The following is a 25,628-nucleotide window of genomic DNA, read 5'->3' on the forward strand; positions in this document are numbered from 1 at the left end:
CTATCTTGAACTGGACACAGACAACTCCAAATCTCAAAAAAACAATTTGGGCAAACACTGTTTAGGCTATGTGATGCTCAGAGGACATGCAAGTTTTTTGTAAAAATGGAGTGAGCTTGATCAGTGAAGGCAGGTTACAGTTTATTATTTATTAATGGCTAACGGCTGACTACCCTTGGTTTCAGCATCTTGTGAATGAATATCCAGTCTCCATCAACCTTAACCTAATGATTTTGGCATCCACTGATGATCTTTGCCTGTGTAGGGGAGGAAATAGTTTTCCTTGACCCTCTTAGGGTCCCTGGCTGGGTTTGAAAATCAACCTGACAAAGACAGATTAACAGGAGAAAAGCATACACATTTATTTAAGTTTTACATGACATGAGACTTCATAAAGAAATGAAAACCCAAAGACATGGCATACTTGCTTTTACGTAAGGTTGAACAAAAGAGACAATTGTGGAAAAGTGTCTAAACTATGGGGGTTGGCTAAAGAAGGTAAGAATTACTTTTAACAAGTTCTGTGTTTTTTTTTTTTTTTTGGTGGGATCTTAGTTTCCCAACCAGGGATTGAACCTGGGCCCATGGCAGTGAAAGCGCTGAGTCCTAACCACTGGACCACCAGGGAATTCCCAACAAGTTCTGTTTGTATAGAATTCTCTTGGTCGCCAACTTCTTGTACTCCTGGTTCAGGGAGGGCACCTTTCAAATGGGAATTTTCACTCAAGTTTGCAAAATGATGATTTTCCACTTTGATTATTCTTTCTACACTTATTTGCTGACATTCTTCTGTAAAACAAGTAATAAGTCATCTCATCAACTCGTACTTTGTCTAATTTGAATTATTTTTTCCTACTGCAAACGTAGGAGAAATGATTCATTCTTTTCCTGTATTTACAGTATTGTGTGTGTAAGGGGTTGGTGTAAAATTGTCCTCCAGGGGTGGCAAATGAATTCTCCCTCTTTTTTGTATACATGGGTCCAGGAAATTTCCCTGTGGTACCCTTGACCTTATCAAATGCCTTGCTGAGACTCAGATGTGCAGAGACACTGGCCTTCCCCTGACCTCTCCTTTTAGAATCTTGGCCAAGGAACATGTTAGCTGCTCTCTACCAGGCTCCCACCTCCAATGGCAAGGGCATTAAAACGGCTTCAGGGATTCCAAAATACCAAAACCAAGCTTGGTGGAGGTTAAACAACACACCTCCCTTAAATTGGTTGATAGGAACATCACAAAGTTAGGTGGACTTAAGATACTGAAGCATAAAGCTGATTATGCATCTTCACTCTTCCCTCCAACCTCATCCTCCCTTGATGCACACTGGCATTCGCTCTGGACACCACCTTTGTGGCTGTATTTTTTAAAATATATATATTTATTTATTTATTTTTGGCTGTGTTGGGCCTTAGTTGTGGCATGCGGGATTTTTTGTTGCAGCGTACAGGATCTCTAGTTGTGGTGCATGGGCACTCTAGTTGTGGTGCGTGGGCACTCTAGTTGTGGTGCGTGGGCACTCTAGTTGTGGAGTGTGGGCTTAGTTGCCCTGCAGCATGTGGGATCTTAGTTCCCCGATCAGGGATCAAACCCGTGTCCCCTGCATTGGAAGGTGGATTCTTAACCACTGGACCACAGGGAAGTCCCTTTGTGGTTGTATTTTTGCCAAGTTACCCAGAGGTCTCCATTTATCTTTTTCCTTCTATTTATTTATTTGTCCCTTTTATTTCTTTCTATTTCATTTTATTTTATTTTAAATTTTCCTTCTACTTACTATTATACACAAAAGTGTATATAATAATTACGTACAATTTAAAGAAGACTAATAAACAACATGTACTCACCACTGAGCTTAAGACCAGGTACTGCTAAACGTGTGGCTGGCAGATTTGGAGGCCACAGGAAATGTGACTTCTGGTGTTAATCCCACGGGAGTATGAACTTTTTGTTAGGAATTTTCCAGATACTTTTATTTATTTTCCTTTTCTTTCCCCCCCTCTATCCAGAGCAAAGATGGAGGCCAGTTCGCACACTGAAGATGCGGCCTTTTGATACTTTATTTACAAAGAGTAGTCAGCCTGTGAGCTGTAGTTTGCCAATTTGACTTTTTTTTAATTGCACTAAAACATGATTTATCTTGATTCTTGAGTTTTTTGGTGTTCTCTTAAATTTTGCACCCAAGGCACTACTGCTTTCCCACCCCGGGGCGGGGGTGGGAAAAATGCTCTTTTTTAACTTTGTCAACTAAAAAAAAAAAAATAGTGCAGGAGGCTGCAAATAAGAAAAGAGTTTATCTGGAGTCTTAAGAATTGCAGTTAGGGAGACACAGATTCGGGTAACCCCGAAAATGTGTTCCAAGGAAAAGAAAGAGTCAGGGGCTCATAAAGACACAAAGCCACAAGGTTGTTAAGCTGCCTGGCGAGAATTATGATTGACTAAGTCAGAAAATATTTGTCCACAGGGAATCACAGGTTGTTTTAGGGTAGGGGTCTGATAAGTAGACTGTCACGAGTTACTTTATATGTATCTTGAGTTTCTAGCAGGTGTTCTGGATGACTTCATAAGGTCAAAAGGTCAGATTCCATCCAGGCTGAGATGTGTATAAGTCACATTTCCTTAATGGCCTCCCAGCTCCATTTTAGAGAGCTTAGCAGTACCAACTCCATTTGATTTTCCTTTCACAATTTCCAGAACTTTTCAGGACCTTGGCTTTATATCCTGACTGCAAATCTGTGATCCACTGTAATCCTGATTTGGTCACTGAGCATTGACTGATGTCCTCAGGGCAAATGCCAGCTCCAGGGCTCATTTGTTTTTCTGGGTTCTTGCTGTCCATTATTTATGGTTTTTGAAGATTTCCCTTACTTTCTCACCAACAAAGCCCTACAGTAAAAATGTGTTTGTTTTTTTTTTGGCCGAGCCACGCGCCTTGCGCTATTTCAGTTCCTGGACTAGGGATTGAACCTGGGCTCTCGGCAGTGAAAGCGCAGAGTCCTAACCACTGGACCGCCAGGGAATTCCCTAAAAATGTGTTTTAAAAAATATTCTATCCAGAATATTAGGAAAGGGAAGATCTACCCTTTCCTTGTGGTAAATTTAAGTCCGTTTTTGTTTATTTTTTGTGTGTGTGTGTTTTTGTTTTTTGTCAAAAAGGATTGCAAGCCTATGTCTTAGATCTTCTTTCCTAATCCTTTTTTTGGGGCAAAAATGATGTACCTCGTCCTGCTCCTTCCTGATAATGACTTCTGGTTGTGAGGACTGAATTGGTGAGAAACTGTACCTGGTGCCTGGTCCCTGGTATTTGCTGCTCAATATTACCTGTTAGGCTCCTTCTACTGTTTAAGGGCAGCCCGATAAACAGGGAGAGCCCAGAGCCCTTTCAATGCCGAGCCAAGGGGCTGGGGGGAGGGGTGAGAGGCTTCGAAGGGGGCAGAAGGGCCTGTGTTAGGGGGTTAGGGCTCCATGCTAGAATTTCGCTGCTGATCCAGGTGGCACTCACCAGGCTGTAGTTTTCAAAGTCCACTTTGTCCTATTTGTACAAATAAGCACATACCTTCCCCTTTCAGTCTCCTGCCACTCCTTCTAATTCCTCCTTTATATTAAAAGAAAAAAAGCCAACCAACCAACAATTCTTCAATCCTTTCTGCACCCCTGACTTGTGTTCTAACCCTGGCTTTCAAACTTGAATGTGCATTAGAATCCCCTTGCTAACACACGGAGTGCTGGGGCCCACCCCCAGAGCTTCTGATTCTGCAGGTCTGGTGGGGAAAGGGGTGGTCAGTATAGGGGGAAGGTCAAGCGTTTCTAACATGTTCCCAGGGAGTGGCTGCCATCTACCTGGAACCACACTCAGAAACACTGGCCCAGCTCCTTACCCATGCTGGACTTGTCTTTCCTCCTGTATTAAGCATCCACCATGTGCTAGGTGTTGTGGCGGGGTTTAAGATGCCCAGGTAAACAGGCAGGTTCGGTCCCTGCCATCTTTTATAGTTATTGGTGTTTTTTAAACACAAATTCTTCCTGTTGAAACAGTTTCTCTTTTGAGATCTTTTCTTCAATGTTTTGAAATCTAGTCTTCCTAAGTCTAGGCTAAAACGTCTAAGAGACAGTTTCTCAAAGTGCAGCCCAAAGACCGCAGTATTAGACTCTCCTGTAGTTCCTTTTAAAAATGCAAGGCCTGGATTTCCCTGGTGGCGCAGTGATTAAGAATCCGCCTGCCAGCGCAGGGGACACGGGTTCGAGCCCTAGTCTGGGAAGATCCCACATACCATGGAGTAACTAAGCCCGTGTGCCACAACTACCGAGCCTGGGCTCTAGAGCCCGTGAGCCACAACTGCTGAGCCTGTGAGCCACAACTACTGAAGCTCGCACACCTAGAGCCCCTGCTCCGCACAAGAGAAGCCACCACAATGAGAACCCCGCGCACTGCAACGAAGAGTAGCCCCTGCTCACTGCAACTAGAGAAAGCCCGTGTGCAGCAATGAAGACCCAACACAGACAAAAATAAATAAATTTATTTAAAAAAAAAAAGCAAGGCCCTGCAAAGGAGGCAAGAATATACAATGGAGAAAAGACAGTCTCTTGAGCAAGTGGTGTTCGGAAAGCTGGACAGCCGCATGTAAATCAATGAAGTTAGAACACACCCTCACAACAGAGAGAAAAATAAACTCAAAATGGCTTAAAGACTTAAATATAAGACATGACACCATAAAACTCCTGCAAGAAAACATAGGCAAAACATTCTCTGACATGAATCATACCCATGTTTTCTTAGGTCAGTCTCCCAAGGCAATAGAAATAAAAGCAAAAATAAACAAATGGGACCTAATCAAACTACAAGCTTTTGTACAGCAAAAGAAACCATAAACAAAATGAAAAGACAACCTACGAACTGGGAGAAAATATTTGCAAATGATGTGACCGACAAAAGCTTAATTTCCAAAATATACAAACAGCTCATATATCTCAATAACAACAAAATAAACAAAACAAAAACAACCCAATTGAAAAATGAGCTGAAAACCTACATAGATATTTCTCCAAAGAAGATGTACAGATGGCCAACAGGGACATGAAAAGATGCTCGACATCACCAATTATTAGAAGAATTATATGTGGAATCTAAAATATGACACAAATGAACTTATCCACAAAACAGAAAAAGACTCCCAGACACAGAGAACAGACTTGCGGTTGCCAACGGGGAGTGGAGGCGGAGAAGGGATGGATTGGGAGTTTGGGATTAGCAGATGCAAACTATTACATATAAGATGGATAAACAACAGGGTCCTACTGTATAGCACAAGGAACTATATTCAGTATCCTGGGATAAACCATAATGGAAAGGAATATGAAAAAGAATATACAAACGTATAACTGAATCACTTTGCTGTACAGCAGAAATTAACAACATTGTAAATCAACTACACTTCAATAAAATATATTAAAAAAAAAAAAAAGCAAGGTCCTGGACTGATTCTAGAGACACTGAACCTACAGGCAGGTTTGGGGTAGGGCCAGGACTCTGGTTTATAATGACTCCACTCCGCCCCCTCCAGCGGGGGAGATCCTTCCTTGAGGAGCCTCTCTCTTAGCTGAGGGTTCTTGGCTATGAAGAAGGAACATGATTACTTCCTTACAAGCCCCCTGCCATGTCTACTTCACGAGGCAGTAGCTCATGTGGCAGACATTCATGGTATCATTTCCTCTATCTCCTCCATTATTTCTGATAAAGTTGTTAGCAAGACTTTCTCAGATGTGCATTTTTAGCGGCAGTGGATAGCAGATGTCCCAGTTGCTGCAGATGCCACCCCCCTCACTGCACTTCCTGCATCATATCTATTCGTCCACCTGTGTTAGAAGAGCAGAGCCCGCCCTCCCCGGCCATGTTGCCTGTGTTCGTCTCCCATAGATTCTGCCTCTGTTTGTGTGTCCTGTGTGGCAACAATGTGGTTTACTGGCCAAGGTAAAATATTACATCAGGTTACTCTGAGACCTGGCAAGTTAAGGGGAGAAATGAAGCATTTATCCTGACTTTCCCATACAAATCATGCTTCAGGGTAACCCAACAGCCTTGATGAGGGACAGTTCCTTTTTACTAAAGAATTCCAGCTAATAAATGAGGACAAAATAATAGAATTCAAAAACCAACATTTCACAACCCCTCATGAAATACTTGATTCAGGCAAAACTCATCTGTGGATGAAACTGTCAGTTGGAAGGTTGATGGGGAAACCTTACAAAGGAGGGGTCAGGCTATGGCCATCTGAACCCATCACTCAATTCAGCTTTACTCAGAGAGGGACAAGCGGGCAGCATTTGCTTCCTGAGGGAGCACAAGAGGAAACAAAGAGCACCTGGGAAGGAATCTTGTCCCCCCCCCACCCCCCACTTCCCTCACCCAGTGGAATCTGAATCTAATTAAACCTTCAGGTTTGATAACTGGAAATACAAGAGATGGAGGAAAAAAGTTAAATGACACTCTGAGGAAGAAACAGATGAATCCAGAGAGTGGAACGTTCTACAGGACAAATGAACATATTTCTGTGTAGACGGTATCAAAAAGAAAAAAAAAAAAAAGAGAGAGAGAAAGAAGAAAGGATAGGAGGTGTACCTACTGTAAACTGAGATTTAAGAAACATCAAAATGCAATGTGCAGGGACTTCCCTGGTGGCGCAGTGGATAAGACTCTGCACTCCCAATGCAGGGGGCCCGGGTTTGATCCCTGGTCAGGGAACTAGATCCCACATGCATGCTGCAACTAAGAGTTTGCATGCCACAACTAAGGAGCCCAGGTGCTGCAACGAAGATCCCACACCAACAACGAAGATCCTGCATGCCGGAACTGGAACTAAGACCCGGCACGGCCAAATAAATAAATAAACAAGCAGGCAAACAAATAAATAAATAAATATTTTTTAAAAAGAAAAGAATGTCTTGAACATTCCTACCGTCTCATCCGGGCATTGCATTTTCTTTCCATATGGAGAAAAGCTGTGGCTGTCCCACTCAGCTGTTCTTTTCACAGCATCTCCTTTAGGATGAGATGTTGTTGTGTCACATAATTGCCACAGTGCTCATTTCTCTGCCAGGCTGGCCTGGGAGAGGCTTCTCATCTGCATTTAACACACCTGCTCCCTGTTTCATGGAGGACAGTATCTCACCCCACCTTAGAAATACAAAACAGCCAGTTTTTAATTATCTTATGAGGCTCCTCCTCCTTCCCCTCATTACACTTGTTAAGAGCAAGTTGTATTTCTGTGATAAGAAGGAATGCGAAAAAGAAAGGAGGATCTGATTTGCCAAAGTCACAGATTTTCACAGGCAATAAGCACACCAGCTTCCTCCCCAAAACTCACTCCCAGTCCCACAAGTGTGCACGAGGAAAACAGACATGAAGATGTGCACTGACAGAACCACAGAGACTCTGCAAATATTCATTCTCCTTCATTAAGAACATTAAGTTATAAACATTTTGATTCATACATAGTCAAAGTGGGTGGTGCACCTCGTTCCTTACCTTGAAACCAAATGTCCTGCCCTTCTGGAACTTTCACCAACTCTCTCCAAAGCCAGTATCTTACCCCAAAGAGGTAAGCCTTCCCCAATTCCCTGAGTTCACATTTATTTAATGCTACAGGCCCACCTAGCCCTGTCCAAGAAAAGGACCAATCATTGCCCTGAGAGGGCAGACCCAGCAATGTGGAAGAGAAGTGCTCCCACGTGTGGGCAGCTCTTCCTATGTGGGAGAAGCCAGGTTTTTAGTCCTAAGGAATGATTTCCCTGTCAAAGAGAAGTTGATTTTGCAAAACGCTAGACTCTAAAGGAAGGTGGAACCGTCTTCTAGGCTCCTCCAGTAGACCCTCTACAGACCCATGGTCCTGAGGCTGAGTCCAGGGCCTTCTATCCCCTTGGCAGGTGTACAGCTCAGAGTGTCCCATAGACGCTGACTTTGACCAGGGAGATGCTCTCTATGTACTGTTTCCGGCCTTTCTCATACAGGACATAGAGTTGCGGGGCCTGGTCCTCCCCGCCCACACTGCCCTCCAGGGTTGCCAGTGAGGAGTAGCCACTGGGCCCCGGCCACAGCTGAACCGTCTCCTTCTGCCATGAGGTGCCATTGCTGAAGCTCCAGCGCAGGGTCAGGTTCACTCCTGGGAACAGCAGCAGAATCAGGGGAAGGAAGGTCTCCCCCTAGAGAAGGCCTCCTTCTCTAGGTCACGGGGGCTCCTCGCCGACCCCACCTGGCAGATACTCACGGAACTCTGGATGGGCTGGGTTGGAGAAGAAGACAATGCCGGAGTTGGTGGCCACAGCTCCTGCGGCTACCACAGGGTCCACGAGCTCAGGGTCAAAGGTCACATCACGGGGCCTCAGAGTATCACAGGCATCATAGCTGCGGAGGATGATTCGGCAGCGGCAGTGGTAGTTGTTCTGGTTCCGGGCATTGATGACCACTGAGCCATCGGGGAGCTCAAAGGGCTGAGCGGAGAGAAGAGGGCTTCAGGAAGACGCAGGGTGGGGGCGGGGCGAAGGGCCCTGTCCCTGAGGGAGCAAGGCTGGGTGGCTCGGAGCTGGGCAGCCAGGCCCGGGGTCCGTGAGTGAAACGGTGCTCTGGAGGACAGAGCAGGTTGAGCGGGTGGGGGACAGCCCATGGACTCCTCCTGACCTGGCACTCGTCGGGGCTGAAATCATTTTCCCGCTTGGGCTGGCCATAGGGGATGCCGCTGACCCCACTCCCATAGTGCCAGGAGGCGCCGCGGTCATCGCTGAGGAGGCAGAAGACCCCGTCCCGCTCCAGCGTCCCGTGGCCACACACAATGAGCCGGCCCTTCCGAGGCTCCCGCTGTTTCTGTGGGAAAAGGACGGGGTGCCACAGACGGAGACATTGAGGGGGCTCAGAAGCAGGGGAGGGGAACCCACCACCTCCTAAGTGTGAGGCACACGTTGTCCCCTTCCGTTCTGTCCTTGCTTGCTGAGGGTTCCACAAGCATTACAAACACCCACTGTCTGAATTAAGAAGCTCTTTGGCAGAATAAGCTCCTTCGGGACATCCAGGGTGTACTCTGGACAGGCAGTGCATAGGACAAGGGGGCCCAGCCACAGGGGGAGATGGGAGCTTAAACCCAACCTGTGTTCACAGGCCAAGCTGTGGACCATGGCACAGGCTTGTGTCTGCCCAAAGGAGGGCTTTCTTCTAATCTGCACAGGACTTTCTAACTTTTTTTCTAATCTGCACATGGATCAGTGCAGCCCTGTTGACAACCCCCAGATGGGAAGCCAATGGCAAAATTCCACCTTCCCTTGGTAGGGTGTTCCTCCCAGGATGTCCCTTTCTTCCAAGGAATGCCACCTAAGACAGAAAAATCTGACTTCACAGGATCTTCTCTTTGCAAAGGAGTCCATAACGGGGCAGACTCTCTATGAGGCACCTCCCTCCACCCATCTCAGGACAGAGACCTGAATGCCAGAGCCCGGTCCGGGGGCAAACATCTCAGTGCCTATGTCCAAGGAGAGGTTCCGAGGCGAACTCCAGGAAATGCCGTCATCCTTGCTCCACACCAGCATGGTGGAGGCCACCTGGCAGCCAGCCTTGTGAGCACAGAGGGAGTAGAAAAGGAAGACCACTCCTGTTGTTGTATCGCTCACCACTGCCCCCAAGTTCAGCCCATCTGGGCTCTCCCCATCGTCCACAATGAAAGCTGTTGGAGACCATGTGCTGCCTAAAGAAAAAAGGGAAGAAAACCAGGGTGAGCACTCTGGAGGCTCCCTTTCCACCACTCGCTGCAATTTTCACCTCCTGCTAGGGACCCAAGGCCTTATGATGGCCCCACGAGACCTGCCCCTCCTTACCTCTCAGACCTTATCTATTCTACCCTTGCTCACTCCATCCAGCTGTACAAACTCCTTCTCATTCCTCAAATACTCCCCTCCTTGCGGGGGGGGGGCAGTGAACTCTGTCTAAGCTTGTTACACCTGCCTGGCTCTTCTTCCAGGTTCACTTACCTCCTCTGAGTCTGCTCAAATGTTATCTGCTCAAAATTACAGTCAAATTCTGGCACTCTCCATGCCTCTTGCCATGTTTCATTTTTCTCTACTGCACGTATCAGCTCAAAAAATATATTTACTTAGTTATTATGTTTATTGTCTGTCTCCCCACACCCCAGTAGAATATAAGCCCTGTGAAGGCAAGGAATTTTGCTTTGTTTTGTTCATAACTGTATTCACAGAACCTAGAACAATGCCAGGTATATAGTAAGTGCTCAGTAAATGTCTGAATGAATGTTTAACTCCTTGGTGAGCCCAATTTCCAGATCACTGCCCTGGACACCTTCCCGCCTTAGGTTCCCTCTACTCTTCAGGGATCCAGCAGCCTCAGGGCCCTAAAGCAGGTCAAGCTCCCCACCCATCCAGCCTCTTGTGACCCAGGCATCTTTATACCCTGGTCCGTGGACCTCCGCAGAGCAATGAACTTAGCTCCTTTATCCGATGCTGACATTTTCCTGGCCTCAGCAAAGGCAAGGAGAGTGCCCCGAGGAGTGGTGGTGATGAGCGGGATGCGGAAGGTGTCCACAGAGCCGATCTGCTTCCCGCTCACCCACAGCAGTTGCTCCATGGTCACAAGCGGACGAACCTACGAAGCGAGGAGGAAGGATCAACAGAACAAACGTGACTTGGGGTTTTAGGGTGAATGAATAGCGGCTCGGAGTCAGGTTCCCCTGGGAGAGGCAGGGTGATGGGGATCCCGAGTGGGAGAAGGGGTCCCAGAACAAGGAAGGGGAACCCTGAGGAGAGTTCGGAGCGAAACTGGGGGCTCGGAGAGGGGGAGGGACTACGAGGGGACAAGGAGCCCTCAGGGACAGGGAGACCTCAAAAGGGTAAGGAGCTCGAAAGAGGAGACTCAGAGGGAAAGAGGACAAGGGCCCAGAGAGGGAAAGGGACTGGGAAAGGAGGGAAAGGGGTCAGAGAGTTTCTCGGAGGAGAGGGGGCTCAGCAGCCTAGGTCCCGGGGTACAACTGGGCACAGACCGCCTGCGTGAGTCGGGGATGGGGCTATGCGAGGGGTGACTCACCAGACTGAAGTCGTCCTTTGCCCTGGCCCCGACTCCTGCTGAAGACAACAGCAGCAGGAAGATCGCGGCAAACACCTGAACCCTACAGACTCCCCATGATCCCAGCATTCGCGGTCTCCCGGGTCTGCCCAGGGGCACTGTGCCGGGTCGCTCCGCAGTCATCTCTCCCTCGCGGCAGCAGAGACCCTGGCCCCCCAGGACTAGACGCGGGCTGGATTCGTCAACTGACCCCGGCCCTTTAAACGCTCAGCTGTCACCCTCAAACCCGCCCCAATCCCAGCCGGCCCGCCACGCTTCCGCGACTCTCTTTGGCCCTGGCACGACTCCCCACGTGACCCTTCAGCGCCTCAGAGCTTCCTCTTTCCAATTGGCCCCCATTGAAGCGCCGGAGCGCGTGACCCCGGCCGGAAGCGTATTGGCTGGGGTGAAGAAGGGGGCGGGCATTACTCCTCAAGAGCCTTTTGATTGGTCGAGGCACCTGGGTCACGTCGTAGGGGCGGGATCTATTTTAAAGAGCCAGGCGAGGTTAAAAAGAGCAGCATGTAGGAGGAAATAAAAGTCCCAGAGTTTTTGAGAAAACAAAATATCAGTCTTTTAATAAAATCTTTTTACTACAAAATCGAGATCTGGAAGGCGGGTTGAGGCTGTGAGGCTGTACAGGCGGCGTGCAGTCCTGGATCAGAGCTACGCCTCTCACTTCTTCCTCTTGTCTCCTGGGGGCACCTCGTTCTTCTTGCCCAGAATCTTCAGAAGGGCCTTGGACATGTAGTAGGGCCGGTCCACGGAACCGTCGTTCCGCTCCAAGTCTTCCACTATGGCACGACATAGACTCATAAGAGCGCACCGTTGGGAGCCAACCCCACTCCCCGGGAAAACCAGGGACTAAGAGACAGCTCCCTGGTTTCCAGGCTGCGCCACCACGGGCTGATTTTGGGGGGCAGTTTTTGCAACCTACTGGGTAGGTTATGTAATAGTTTCCTCATCTGTAAAGGTGGGGGGGTGTCAAAAATATTTCACAGCGTGATAAGGATTAACGGAAAAAACACATGTCAGTTGCTTAGGGCAGAGCCCGGTACACATGAAACCCTGAATGAACGCATACAGTAGGGTGAGAAAATCCCCACTCACTACAGCCACCTGCTGGGAAGAGTCCTGTGGCTAACTTCTTTCCCAGATTTTCTAGGGGAAGATACCAGAGGCCTCTCCCCTGGAATGTTCCTTCTTGGGAGAGCCCAGGAGCCTGGGAGCTCACTCCCTCCTTTCTTCCCAAACACCTGCCCTGAGGATGTTAGAAGAGCCTCTGGCTCCTGTAACTCACGAGGTCGCTGTTTCTAGAAGCACCAGAAAAGCCTGAATGATCTGGTACCTTTAAGTTGAGGAGAGGAGGTAGAGGTGTGACTCACAGAAACAGAGGAAGAGAGTGTCCACACACATGCCGAAAACGCTGAAGAAGCCATTGGCGATGACATAGGCCCCCAGGATGGAGGTCTGCAAGAGGCAAGGTTTCCCTTAGGGTTCCTTTGGAGAGTTGGAGGGTGAAGCGGGCGTCGGGGATGGGGTGGGGTGGAGGGTGGGGCTGGGGGGTTTGGGGGGTGTCACTCACCATCATGGGCAGCCAGTAGTAGTTGAGTTGGGGACTCTCAATGTCTTTACCCAGTCCCTGGATGCGACCGGTGAAAAAAAAGAAGGACAGGACCCCTGTGAGAGAGATCTGGAGGTCAGCATCACTCCTCTGAGGTCACCTCTTAAACTGCCCAGCACCCCTGTCCTCTGTAACTCCCTGCCCTGGTCCTTACCAACACCTCCAACCACCAGCAGCTTCCCAAAGAACAGTAGCAGGTCTGTGACTTTGTCCAGGACGACCACCCTGTACAAGGAGTTGGGGTAGGTTGGGGGTAAGAGGCCTGGCAGGGGTGGGAGTAGAACTGGCTATATAATTGGCCGTGACAGATGCAAAACAAAAACTGTTCACATTTCAAGATGGAGGCAGCAGAGATTAAACCCAGCTCAAGGCCCTTCTGAGCACAGCATGCTTATGGGTGGGAGAGCACGGAGGTGGGGGGCCACAGCCTGACCTGACAATGTTCCGCATGAGCAGCATGAAGGCGTTTTTGGCTGAGACACAGAAATTCTTCCCGTAGATGGCAATCTGGGTGAGGTGGAAAGTTCAGGGTTACCTGTGGTGAGCTTACCTAGGCCAGGGTAGGAGACCTGCATCCAGGGCCCCCAGAGCAAGGGGCTGCTCATGTAGTGGGCTCACCATGATGTATGCATTGCGGTTCAGGAACTTGATAAACTTTTCCAAACACCAGAGGCAGCACTTGAAGCAGCACATGATACAGCGGGCCACAGGGTTCTGGCTTCCTGGGGGTAAGGAGGGCTCATGTTTGGGCACTGGCCCCTGACCGCATACCGCCCCCGCTCCAGCGCCCAAGGGTCCAGCTGATCAGCCTAGCCTTGCCCAGCCCCCAACCTCGACTCACCTCTCAGTTTGTTGTCAATGTACTCCAGGATGACCCTGGCTATCTGCACCAGGGTCAAGATGAGGGCTCCAAAGGCTAGTGACCCGGTGTGGTAACTGCACAGGGGTTAGTGAGGTAGTCAGAGGACTCCCGGGTTCATAATTCCCAGCCCCCTGCCCCAGGCTTACCGGAGTGTGCGCATGAAGGCAGAGCTCAGGGGAAAGGTAGGGATGTCCCGGGGCTTGTGGAAGGCCCAGTAGAAGGAGGCAAAGGCCCCAGCCAGGACACACTGGCCCAGGGCTAGCACCCAGTTGATGGTCCAGAACAGCCCCAGGACCCCGTAGATTTGCAAGTTGAAGAGAGAACGTTGTACTAGGCCTGTGGACAAGTAGCCCTGGAAGACGCACATCAGCCCTGGGCAGGAGGAGTTCACCGGCTGGTCCTGGGGAGGCAGGCAGAGGAGGCTCATTCCCAACCAGCTCCTGCCTTCCCAGAGCAGAGGGTGGTAACAGCCTCCCCAGAACTGGGGAAGCCCATTCCTTCCAGGAGATCCATCTCTGGGTTCAGACAGGGTTCAGCTTGCCTATTGTGTGAGTGTAATTAGTTTCCTTCAGTCTCCAGTCTCTGGACGGCACAAGAGCTCCCAGGCCGTGTGGACCAAGCCTTAATGGTATGAAGGCAGTGTGACCAATGCCTAGCTCTCCTTTGCACTTGAACAGCTTGTCCCCTCCCAGAGCAGCCTCTGCAACTTCAACCAAAGCACTTTCTAGCAAAATTGAACAGACTGGGTATCAGATGATGCTAAGGAACCATTAATTTTGTTTGGTGTGATAATGGTGTAGTGGTTATGCTTTTATTTAAAAGTCCTTATCTGTTGAGCTCCATCCCGATATATTTAAAGGTGAAATGGCACAATGTTCAGAATTTGCCTTTAAAAACTCGAGGGCTTCCCTGGTGGCGCAGTGGTTGAGAGTCCGCCTGCCAATGCAGGGGACATGCGTTCGTGCCCCGGTCCGGGAAGATCCCACATGCCGCGGAGCGGCTGGGCCCGTGAGCCATGGCCGCTGAGCCTGCGTGTCCGGAGCCTGTGCTCCGCAACGGGAGAGGCCACAACAGTGAGAGGCCTGCGTACCGCAAAAACAAACAAACAAAAAAAAACTCAAGAAAAATAAATTGCATGGGGGACTTCTCTGGTGGTCCAGTGGTTAAGACTCCATGCTCCCAATGCAGGGGGCCCAGGTTCAATCCTTGGTCAAGGAACTAGATCCCACATGCATGCCACAACTAAGAGTTCACATGCTGCAACTAAGAGTCTGCATGCCGCAACTAAGAAGTCTGCATGCTGCAACTGAAGATCTTGCATGCTGCAACGATGATCCTGCATATGGCAATGAAGATCCTGCACGTGACAATGAAGATCCCACGTGCTGCAACTAAGACCTAGCGCAGCCAAATAAACAAATAATTTTTTAAAATTGCAAGGGGTGGGGGATGGGTAGGGAAATAGATGAAACAAGAACAGAAGGCTGAAGGTTATGGAATCTGAGTACAGGGATTCTCCATGTTTGTGTGTGTCTGAAAATTTCCCTAATAAAAAGTAAAAAACACAGATTCGTCTCTTAAAGCAGAGGAAATAAACAAATGGGATTTAATTAATCTTAAAAGCTTTTGCACAGCAAAGGAAACCATCAAAAAATGAAAAGACAACCTACTGAATGGGAGAAAATATTTGCAAATGATACGACCAATAAGGGATTAATATCCAACATGTAAAAACAGCTCATACAACTCAACATGAAAAACACAAACAACCTGATTTAAAAATGGGCAGAACGGGGCTTCCCTGGTGGTACAGTGGTTAAGAATCCGCCTGGCAATGCAGGGGACATGGGTTCAAGCCCTGGTCCAGGAAGATCCCACATGCCGCGGATCAACTAAGCCCGTGCGCCACAGCTACCGAGCCTGTGCTCAAAAGCCCGTGCGCCACAACTACTGAAGCCCGCGCGCCTAGAGCCTGTGCTCTGCAACAAGAGAAGCCGCCACAATGAGAAGCCTGAGCACCTCAACGAAGAGTAGCCCCCACTTGCTGCAACTAGAGAAAGCCTGCGCACAACAACAAAGACCCAACTCAGCCATAAATAAATAAATATATTAAAAAAAAAATGGACAGAAGAACTGAATAGACATTTTTCCAAAGAGGAAATGCAGACGGCCAACAGGCACATGGAAAGATGCTCAACATCGCTAATCATCAGGGAAATGCAAATCAAAACCACAATGAGATATCACCTCACACCTGTCAGAATGGCCATCATCAAAAAGAACACAACAAATGTTGGCAAGGATGTGAGGAAGAGGCAACACTTGTACACTGCTGATGGGAAAGTAAATTGGCGCAGTCACTATGGAAAGCAGTGTGAGAAGTGTCTCAAAAAGCTAAAAATAGAACTACCATATGACCCAGCAATTCCACTTCTGGCTGTACACCTGAAAATAAAACACCCCAAAACCACTAATTGGAAGAGACACATGCACCCAATGTTCATAGCAGCATTATTTCCAATTGCTAAGGTATGGAAGCAATCTAAGTGTCCATCAACAGATGAATGGATAAAGAAGATGTGGTACATAAATACAACAGAATACTACTCAGCCATAAAAAGGAATGAAATGTTGCCATTTACAGCAACATGGATGGACTTGGAGGGCTTCCTGGACTTGGGTGGCTATTTCCTTTCCCATGTTAGGGAAGTTTTGACTATAATCTCTTCAAATATTTTCTTGGGTCCTTTCTCTCTCTCTTCTCCTTCTGGGACCCCTGTAATGTGAATGTTGTGTTTAATGTTGTCCCAGAGGTCTTTAGGCTGTCTTCATTTCTTTTCATTCTTTTTTCTTTATTCTGTTCTGTGGCAGTGAATTCCACCATTCTGTCTTCCAGGTCACTTATCCATTCTTCTGCCTCAGTTATTCTGCTATTGATTCTTTCTAGTGTATTTTTCATTTCAGTTATTGTATTGTTCATCTCTGTTTGTTTGTTCTTTAATTCTTCTAGGTGTTTGTTCTTTTTTTTTTTTTTTTTTTTTAGGTGTTTGTTCTTTAATTCTAGGTCTTTGTTAAACATTTCTTGCATCTTCTCCATCTTTGCCTCCATTGTTTTTCCGAGGTCCTGGATCATCTTCACTATCATTATTCTGAATTTTTTTTCTGGAAGATTGCCTATCTCCACTTCAGTTAGCTGTTTTTCTGGAGTTTTATCTTGTTCCTTCATCTGGTACATAGCCCTCTGCCTTTTCGTCTTGTCTATCTTTCTGTGAATGTGGTTTTCCTTCCACAGGCTGCAGGATTGTAGTTCTTGCTTCTGCTGTCTGCCCTCTGGTGGATGAGGCCATCTAAGAGGCTTGTGCAAGCTTCCTAAGGGAGGGACTGCTCTGTTTGAAATTTTATAACAAGAATTTATAACCACTTTCCACTTTGTATGTAATTGTGGGTTTGCGTCAGTCCCCACCGCTAGGGCATAAGCAAGTTGAAAGCAAGAAGTACTTCATTTGGGGCTTTGTATAGCCAGTGCCTGGCACATAATGGGTCCTTCTTAAATGTAAACGACCTCCCTCTCCTTTTTTAGAGTGGGGCTGACGCCTGTGGGCACAGCCCATGGTCCCAGTTCTGATGTGGTGGCCACATGAAAGCTTTGACAGTAAATACCCAGCAGTGCAGCCTCACTTCCTGGGAACATCACAGGGGAGAGTTTGGGGTAGCAGCTACTCTCCCAGACCCCCAGGGAGCCTACCTGCTTATCGCCTAGAACAGTGTGTTCTGAGGAAGCCTAACTAAAGATAACCTAAACAAAACCCATCTACAGTTATCAGCTCTTATCAGGTGCCAGCCATTATACTTTCATGTGCCCAGTGTCCTTTAATTTTCTCGGCCACGGCCAGGCCACGGCCATGCTGAGGCACAGATATTAAGATTATCTCCATTTTACAGGTGAGCAGACTGAGACTGAAAGGGTGAAGTGGTTAATGGTTCTCTAGGCAGAGGAATGTCCTGGGGAGGGATGGAGAAGTTCTGAGATCCACCTGCCCCAGGGCGTGGTCCTGCCCTTGGGCACAGCGCGCATCCTCTTGCAGCACAATGGGTGGCTCAGCGGGAGATCTGGAGTCTGCAGACAGACTCCCTTTCTGGCTCTGCTAGGGGCCTGCTCTGTGACCCGTGAGTGAGCCCCTTGCCGTCTCTGGTCCTCAGTCTCCTCTGCACAATGAGGGATTTGAACCAGTTGTTCTCTAAGGTCCCCTCAGCCCTACTGGTGCCCCTCCACATCCACCCCAAATCCTCACCATGGGGTTGCATGATGTATTCATTGGCACATTCTCACAGCCGGACAAGCTGATGTTGGGCGCCCAGAACACGTACTGGGGTTGCCCAGATGTGGCCAGGTACCCAGAGGGGAGTCAAGGAAAGCATGGTGACACGGGGGCCTCCACAGTTCCCCTCCTCAGCAACCGCTTCCCAGGAGCTTGAGCAGGTTGTTCACTGCACAGAGGGGCTCAAATTCAGCCTGTGCTCGCTCTTTCAAGGCGGGGCTGTGTCTGCTGGGAGGAAGGAGTGCCTTCTTCCAATCACACTAAGGCATACTGTCTACAAAAGTATTGCCCTGCCCCCCACCCCCAAGGGCTCCAGGAGGGCCCAGTCATGTGGGCAAAGGATACAGAGCAGTCATGGCCCAGTAGGCAATGCAGACGAGCAGCAGGACAAAGGTGAACAACGGGTAGAACATGGTAGACATCATCTGTCCTACAGCTCTGCAGGGAGATGAGAGCAGTACACGAGTGAAGCTAGCCCCCCCCGTCCCCACCCATCCTCTCACGGTGCCGACCCTGGCACAGGCCACACCTCTGCCCTCTCCAGGGCCTGCTCCTTCCCCCTAAGGCTGGGCACATAGCAGGAGCTCCCTAAAAGAACTGAACTGAATAAATCAGGCTCAAGGGGACTTTAGAGGAAACTAGAGCCACAGAGAAGCCACCAGGGGCAGCTTCAGGGTGAGTAAGGGCTTGTTTCATGTTTTAGGCACTTGACAAGACACTAATTAACTTAATCCTTATGAAAACCCTACAAGGTAGGAACTATTATTACCCCCATTTTACAGATGGTTAAACTGAGGTGCAGAAAGGCTAAGCCGCACAGCAATGTTAATCACTGTGCTATGCTGCCTTTCTCCTCCAGTGCTCTGCCACCTTTCCAGCACTCCCATCCTGGGCCCACCCCCCTGCCCTCTGCCCCTTCTCCTTCCCACATGGGCCCTGACCTGCTGGCTTCCTCCAGGAGGGCGATGGCGATGCGAATCCGTTGCCGCAGGAAGATGAGCACCAGTAGCAGGATGCCTTCAAGCACGGCCAGCACGATCACTGAGGGTGGACAGGGGGCAGAGTGGCCTGGGTCATGGCCAGGGCAGCCCTTGGGTGGCTGGTGGTTCATGGGTGGGCAGGGCACTCACGGGCTGCTAGCCAGGTCTCCTGAACGCTGCTGTAGGCGCTGAGGTTGGTGGTGAAGCCCAGCTGGGAGATGGAGGCACCCTTGTCCCGCAGTACGCGGTATTCCTCCCAGGAGTGATAGATGCCGTACGCCAGCACGCCCAGCACCCCTATGATCAGCACAAACACCAGGGGCCCGGCCACCAGGCGCAGAAGCAGAATAAACAGCAGGCTCAGGACCAGAGCCACGCCTAGGGCACTGCGGGCAGGGAAACATAGGTGAGGGTCACCCCACATCCCCCATACCTTTCCCCTTTCAGAGGCCCCCAAATACCTTACCTCAAACCCCAATGTCCCCAGATCAGAACCCCCCCACACGCTTTCTCTTATAAATCCTGTTGGACTTGGGATCCATTCTGAGCTCTGGCTCCACCTCCCCTGCCCAAAGGCTCTGTTTCAGACGGTGGGCTAAGGGATAGAGGGTCAGAGTCGGGGGAAGGGAAGGACGAGAGAGCAGGGGAATGTGGTGACTCACATAAGAATCCAATACCAGGATTGGGCAAAGTCTTCAAAGATCTTGACACTGATGTCACGGGCGTTGAGGCTGTCAAGAAGACCACTGGTGGGGAGAGACAGAGTCAGATGGGGCTGTGAGTGGGAAGGGGGAGCGGGACAGAGATGTAGGGGCAAGGGAATGCCCACCTGATGCCCTGGGCGATGGACGTGTTGGAGATCCCTGGGAGCTCAGGCACAGTACTATTGGACCATGGAAAACAACGCCCCAGAGCTGGAGGGAGAGAACCGGGCGACTGGGTGGGAGGGCCCAGAGTTTGTCTTGAAAGTCTCTGGCCCCCACCCCAGCCCGTCGTGCCCTTAGGGACAGAGTTGAGAAGGGCTCTGCCCCACTCAGAGGGCTGCTCTTGATTCCACAGCCGAAAGGGAGCTCCTGGCCCAGGAGCCCATGCTTCCTTCACTGTCTCTTAATGCTCCTTCCTGCCCACCCTGCCACTGCCTGGGTTCAGACCCTCCTGTCCTCTGGCCTGCCTCTTACAGCACCTCCACGCCCACCCCTGCCACCCTTCAATCCAGCCCCTGCCAGAGTGCCCGGGAGACACGGCACAGCCCGGACCTTGGCATTCCAGGGCTCTAGGTCACTCTGCTGCCCAGACACCTCCAGATGCCTTGCCCTGGAGAGTGCCCACGCTCACGGCCAGGCTTTAAGGCCCCATCGTCTGAGCCCAGCCACTTTCCCTTCCCCTCTGTACCTTTGTGCTTCCTCCTCCAGAAATCCCATCCATGATGCCCTGTTCAGCTCCATCTCCATCTCACCTCCTCCAGGAAGCCTTCTGGCCCCACCCCTATCTCCTGTGGCCCCTATTATGTGCCTACAGAGCCATTTATCTTGACCCTCACAACAGCTTTCCCAGGCAGACTTACTTTGCATTTACATTCTAAAGATGAGGAAACAAGGCTCAGAGAGGTTGAGTCATTTTCCTAAGACCACACAGCTGGAAAGTGCTGGAATTTAAATCCAGATCTATCTGACCCTGGAGCACTCATTGGAGATACTTCCTATTGTACCTACTGAGAGCTGGATATCTTTTCTCATGTTATAGTTACATTTTTTTTTCTATTAAAAATAACATTTAAGGGCTTCCCAGGTGCTGCAGTGGTTGAGAGTCCACCTGCCGATGCAGGGGACACGGGTTCGTGCCCCGGTCCGGGAGGATCCCACATGCCGTGGAGCGGCTGGGCCTGTGAGCCATGGCCGCTGAGCCTGTGCATCCGGAGCCTGTGCCCCGCAACGGGAGAGGCCACAACAGTGAGAGGCCCGCATACCACAAAAAAAAAAAAAAAAAAATTTGGGAAAAAGAGCAAAAAAGAAAAGTCAACTGTGATCCCACCACCCAGCGCAGTCACTTTAACATTTGGGTGAACATCCTTCCAGTCTGTTTCCTGTGCCTGCACATAAATGCATGTGTGTACATTCATCCACGTATGTTCTCGTGGCAATCTCATGCAATCGCTTCGTGAACATCTCTGATCTCACCACCTAGGATGTAGTCCAAAAGGGGAGCAGTTTTCATCTTCGCTTCACCTGTCCCCGGTACCTAGCACACAGCAGGTACATAATAAGCACTGGTGATCTGACTGTAGGATGGTCATGCAGCAGAGAAAAAAAACGAAGACCTGGTGCTCATTCCGATTTTGTCACAGACAAGCTGTGTGACTTGCCTCTCTCTGAGCCTGGTTCCCTTGTTTGAGGGAAAAAAATCTAGGACTGGATGATGTCTGAGGAAGGAATGTGGCTTCTCACCTGGAGTGGAAGGGAGGAGGAAACTGGGGCAGAGCTCCTGTCTCAGGCTTTGGAGCACTTGCTGGAGGGTGGGGGGAGGACAGACAGACACACAGACACAGAGCAAGATGAAGGAGTGAGTCCCCTTTCTATCACCACGATCATCTACCCAACTCCCCCTCCCACCCTCCCTCATTATGGACCCTCCTTAGCAATGACATTGGGAACAGCACTCACCATGTCCCCAGGCACCCCTGGCAGACAAAAGTTCCTATTTGCTGCATAGAAGACCTGCCCAACCGACTGTGAGAGCTGGTCCGTTTCCACAGTCCATGGGACCTCTGGGCAGGAGGACACACACACCTGGGGGCAGAGAGCGTGCTGAGGGGCTGGTATCCAGACCCTGGGGGAGATCTGGGGTCAGAGGCAGGTCCCAGACTCTGACCTGGGGTGTGGGGCACGCCAGGCCATTCTGGGCGATCGTGATGATGTTGGTGGTTAGGACGCAGCTGAAGATGTTGAAGTATAGGAGATACGGTTTATCTCTGTAGGAGAGAAGGAAGCGTGTGCATAAGGGCTTGGTCAAGCCTTGGGGAAAGAGAGGGACTGCCAGGGCTGCGCCTCAAGAGTGCAATGGGCGGCTTCCCTGGTGGCGCAGTGGTTGAGAGTCCGCCTGCCGATTCAGGGGACACGGGTTCGTGTCCCGGTCCGGGCAGATCCCACATCCCGCGGAGCGGCTGGGCCCGTGAGCCATGGCCGCTGAGTCTGCGCTCCGCAATGGGAGAGGCCACAAGAGTGAGAGGCCCGTGTACCGCAAAAAAAACACCAGAAAAACAAAAAAAAAAGAGTGCAATGGGCCCAGTTCCTGGCCTCTGGAAGCTCAGCTCAGCTGGGGAGGTATGGGAGACACCTGAAAGATTGCCCAGAGTAATTCAGCATCTCCACTGCTAACAAAATGGTTAAGAGCTTGAACTCTGGAGCCAGCTTTATGACCTTGAATAAGTCATCTAACCACTCACTGCCTCAGTTCCATCACATGTAAAATTATAGCACCTACCTCACAAGGTTTAGATGAGTTTGTGTGTGTAGAGTACACTGCCTGCCTGGAATGCCATATAAAGGTTAGTGCTTTTATTATTTACTGAACGTTTCCTGCATGCTGGGACTGATAGCCTTGCTTCTGGAATCATCCTTGTGTTTCAGAAGAAGAAATCAAAGTTCAGAGATATTGAGTACCTTCCCGGAGGTCACAAACCAGAACTTACTTAGCCCAGTTGGGGATTCAAATGACCATCTCTGAACCCTAAAACCTGTGCATTTAACCATGACTCTTTGCTGCCTCCTAATTCTAGGAGGATTCAGAAGCCACTGGCCAGCAGTGGAGGCTGTTCTACGTGGCCTGGACTGGTGAGATTCAGGGAGGCTGAGGTGGAGTGGTCCCCTACCCATCCCCCATCTCATCTCCCTCCTGCCCCCTCTTCTTGCCTTCATACTCACTTGTTTTCCCCGATCCCGCAATAGGCCCCAGTAGAGTTCCTGGGGTAGAGGACTTGCTGGGGGTCTCCATACACCCAGGCTGGAGACAGAGACACACAGATGAATCACTGGAGTGCGGCAGGGACTTAAGAGGGAAAGGCTGTGGGTGTGGTCCCTCCTTGGGACAATAATGTCCCCCAGCCACTGCCCAGCTCTGCACTGCCAGAAACTCACCCACAAGCCCCACGGCGATGTAACCCAGAATGAAGAGGAAGAAGAGGACACAGCAGATGATATCTGTGCAGCTCCTTGGAGAGAAATGGGGGAAACCTTTGGAGAGGGGATGCTGGGGAGGGGGGGGTAGCATGGTCTGGAGGAGTCGTGCTTTGGAGAGTTGGGGGATGCTGGAAAGTAGGCATAGGTAGCTTTCATTTTATTCTCTTTAAGAAAACCTTTTTCTGGGTGGGTAAACTTTCTTCTGAAGTTTAAAACAGGAAAGGGCACAGTTCAGAAGTGTTCAGCTGGATGAATTTTCCCAAAGGACACATGCCTGTGTAGCCAGCTCCCAGGCCAAGACACAGAACATCACCAGCAGCCGGGAGGCCCCCTTGTGGCCCCTCCACTCACAACAGTCTCCCCAGGGCCACCACCCTCCTGGGGCAGGAGGTTTTTTCCTCACAAGTTTCTTACCAATATTTCAGCAAATACGAAGCAAAACCCAGACACCGCCCCCATCCGCCCCCCCGCCCAGCAGCACAGCGCCCAGAACTCACCTGTTCTTGATGGGGCCTCGGAAGGAGGGGTCATATTTGGCTGGTTTCCCTGAAGGGCAAGGGGAGGAGTGTGGAGAGTGAGGCATTGAGAGGGGTCTCTCCCCCCATTTCCAGTCCCTCCAGACCCTTCCCCACAGCAGGAGCTACCCTGCACCAGGGTCCTACCTGGCCCTCAGGAGTCTGGGGGGAGATAGACAGGGGCAGGGCTGGCAGGAGGGGAAAGTAGAGAACAGGAAAGGTAGGAGCAAGGCTTGGTCAGCAGCTGCACTGATCACTGTGAACTCCAACCGGGCGGCCTTGGAGGGAGGGGAAAGGGCAGCTTTTTATGGGTCATTTACGGGTCACACCTCAAGGCCCTCAGCCAAAGTCATCGATTCCCGCAGGGACTGGGCGGGGGGCGCTGTAGACCCCCACCCGGAAGGGAGCTTAGTCCCCAGGCTACTGCCAGTCTCTGGGAGAGCAGTCAGGGTGACACCTGAGCCGGGCAGCTTGTGGCCCGTCCTGTTCCTGGTCCTCCCTGAGTACACACAGGGAGGAAGTGAGGCCAGGCAGCCAGGGTCCGGTGTGGGCGGGGAGGAGGGAGGACAGAGGGCCGAGCCAGAGAGTGGAAAGGGGTGCGGTCCATTCTCCCAGGTGCTCTGGACCCTTGTCCCTCCGTGGTTCTCAGACGCGATGTTGATGATTGACCCAAAGCTGCTCCAGGAAGTCTGTGGAGTGTCCCCATTGCTCCCTCCTCTACTCCCTTCGGACCAAGCCTCGCCTCTGGAAGGTCCCTCCCCTGGGGTTCCTTCCTTCCCTAGCCCTCACTGTTCAAAGGGATCCCAGAGGCTGGTCCCAGCTCCCCCTCCCTGTAGACCCCTCCACCCTGCCCCCTGCCCTTGTCCTCAGGACCCCTCGGGGCAGCCCCCCAGCCTTTGCCCCTCACAGAGATGCTGGAGACAGGCTGCCCGCTCCTTCTCCTCAGGCCTTACCCTTCACAGGAGCCCCAGAACTCTGCTGCCCCTCTTCCTAACCCACTCTGAGATAGACTCCCTCCTAGCAGAGAACCCAGGGGGCTGGTCCCCAGCCCTCTCTCTCCACCAAGATCTGCAGCCCCTACTCCTCTCAGGGACCCCCAGCAGAACCCCCTCCGCCGCCACTCCTCACAGACCCCGGCAGGCAGATCCCCAGCGCCTTTTCCCCTCAGAGACCCAGAGTCCAGGCTGAAAGTCCGCCTCCTTCTCAGGGACCCCAAGCTGTCCCTCCTGACAGCGGCCCAGAGCCCAGCTCACTCCTCCCAGCCCCTGAGCCCCTTCCTCTGCTCAGGACCCTGACCCTGCCTCCTTCAGGCTCTGCTTCCCGGGGCCCTGTCCTGAGGGGCCCAGAGTCCAGGCGTGGCATCACCCCCTCGTCCCAGGGACTCCAGCGCCCCTCCTCACGCAGACCCCAGCTTCACACCCCAAAGGCCCCTCAGCAATGGCTCCCAGCCCCTGCACCCCATCCTCCTCCGAGGACCCTGACTCTGTCTCCTTCCATCAGCTGTTTCCTGGGCCCTCCCCTCGGGGACCACGACTCCCCTCAGCTCCTCTCCCTGGTGCCGGCCCAGCCACCGTTCCCCGGAGCAGGCCTCCCCTCCCTCGCCGGGTCCTGGGCCCCCACCCCAGCCTCGCCCCCAGCCTCACCGTAGACCTCATTCTGGTCCTGTTTTCCCCCCATGGCTCAGTCTCCAGAGTGATTGGAGCCTGGGAGACCTGGCAGCTCACCTGCCACCAGCCCCGCCCTCCCGCCCTCACGTCACAGCCCCACCCCTGCCTGTGGTCCCCGACACACTCTAGTTCCTCCTTCTAGACTCTGTGCTGGAGGGCTGGAAGCTGGAAGGCAAGCCCGGTACGTGGGTCAGGTCAGGGCTGCTTGCTCGGGCCTCATGGACCATGGCCTGAAGGACTCCCACGCTCTAAGAAAACCCTTCAGAATTTTGCAAACTACTTCAATCATAGTACAGTCATGCCTACACCCTCCTGCCAAAGATTAAGTGTGGAGATGAGATTTGCCCTTGACTAGACCCTGCCCCCCAGTAATCCCCTCACAACCCTCCCCCTCCCCTGGAG

General features: G+C 50.9%; 2 protein-coding genes across 2 annotated transcripts; both read right to left on the bottom strand.

The window, feature by feature from the left end:
• Positions 1–7,444: 7,444 nt before the first annotated feature.
• Positions 7,445–11,290, bottom strand: NEU1 (neuraminidase 1). The gene is made up of 6 exons (XM_082663181.1): positions 11,067–11,290; positions 10,436–10,628; positions 9,455–9,717; positions 8,664–8,846; positions 8,254–8,476; positions 7,445–8,148 (listed from the first exon to the last, which is right to left on the bottom strand). The coding sequence occupies exons 1-6, from the start codon at positions 11,226–11,228 to the stop codon at positions 7,922–7,924; spliced, it is 1,251 nt and encodes a 416-aa protein (XP_082519307.1). The 5' UTR covers positions 11,229–11,290; the 3' UTR covers positions 7,445–7,921.
• A 454-nt stretch (positions 11,291–11,744) lies between these two features.
• SLC44A4 (solute carrier family 44 member 4) lies at positions 11,745–25,236 on the bottom strand (the record flags this gene model as incomplete). Its single annotated transcript, XM_082663566.1, has 21 exons — positions 11,745–11,878; positions 12,470–12,554; positions 12,670–12,764; positions 12,863–12,933; positions 13,142–13,215; positions 13,327–13,430; positions 13,550–13,644; positions 13,717–13,970; positions 17,863–17,965; positions 18,235–18,327; positions 18,831–18,930; positions 19,020–19,255; positions 19,532–19,615; positions 19,699–19,783; positions 21,314–21,374; positions 21,530–21,655; positions 21,738–21,837; positions 22,790–22,868; positions 23,003–23,076; positions 23,542–23,590; positions 25,203–25,236. The coding sequence occupies 21 exons, from the start codon at positions 25,234–25,236 to the stop codon at positions 11,760–11,762; spliced, it is 2,121 nt and encodes a 706-aa protein (XP_082519692.1). The 3' UTR covers positions 11,745–11,759.
• Positions 25,237–25,628: the final 392 nt, after the last annotated feature.

The sequence above is a fragment of the Grampus griseus genome (genome assembly GCF_964374135.1).
Source record: "Grampus griseus genome assembly, chromosome: 10".
NCBI lineage: Eukaryota > Metazoa > Chordata > Mammalia > Artiodactyla > Delphinidae > Grampus > Grampus griseus.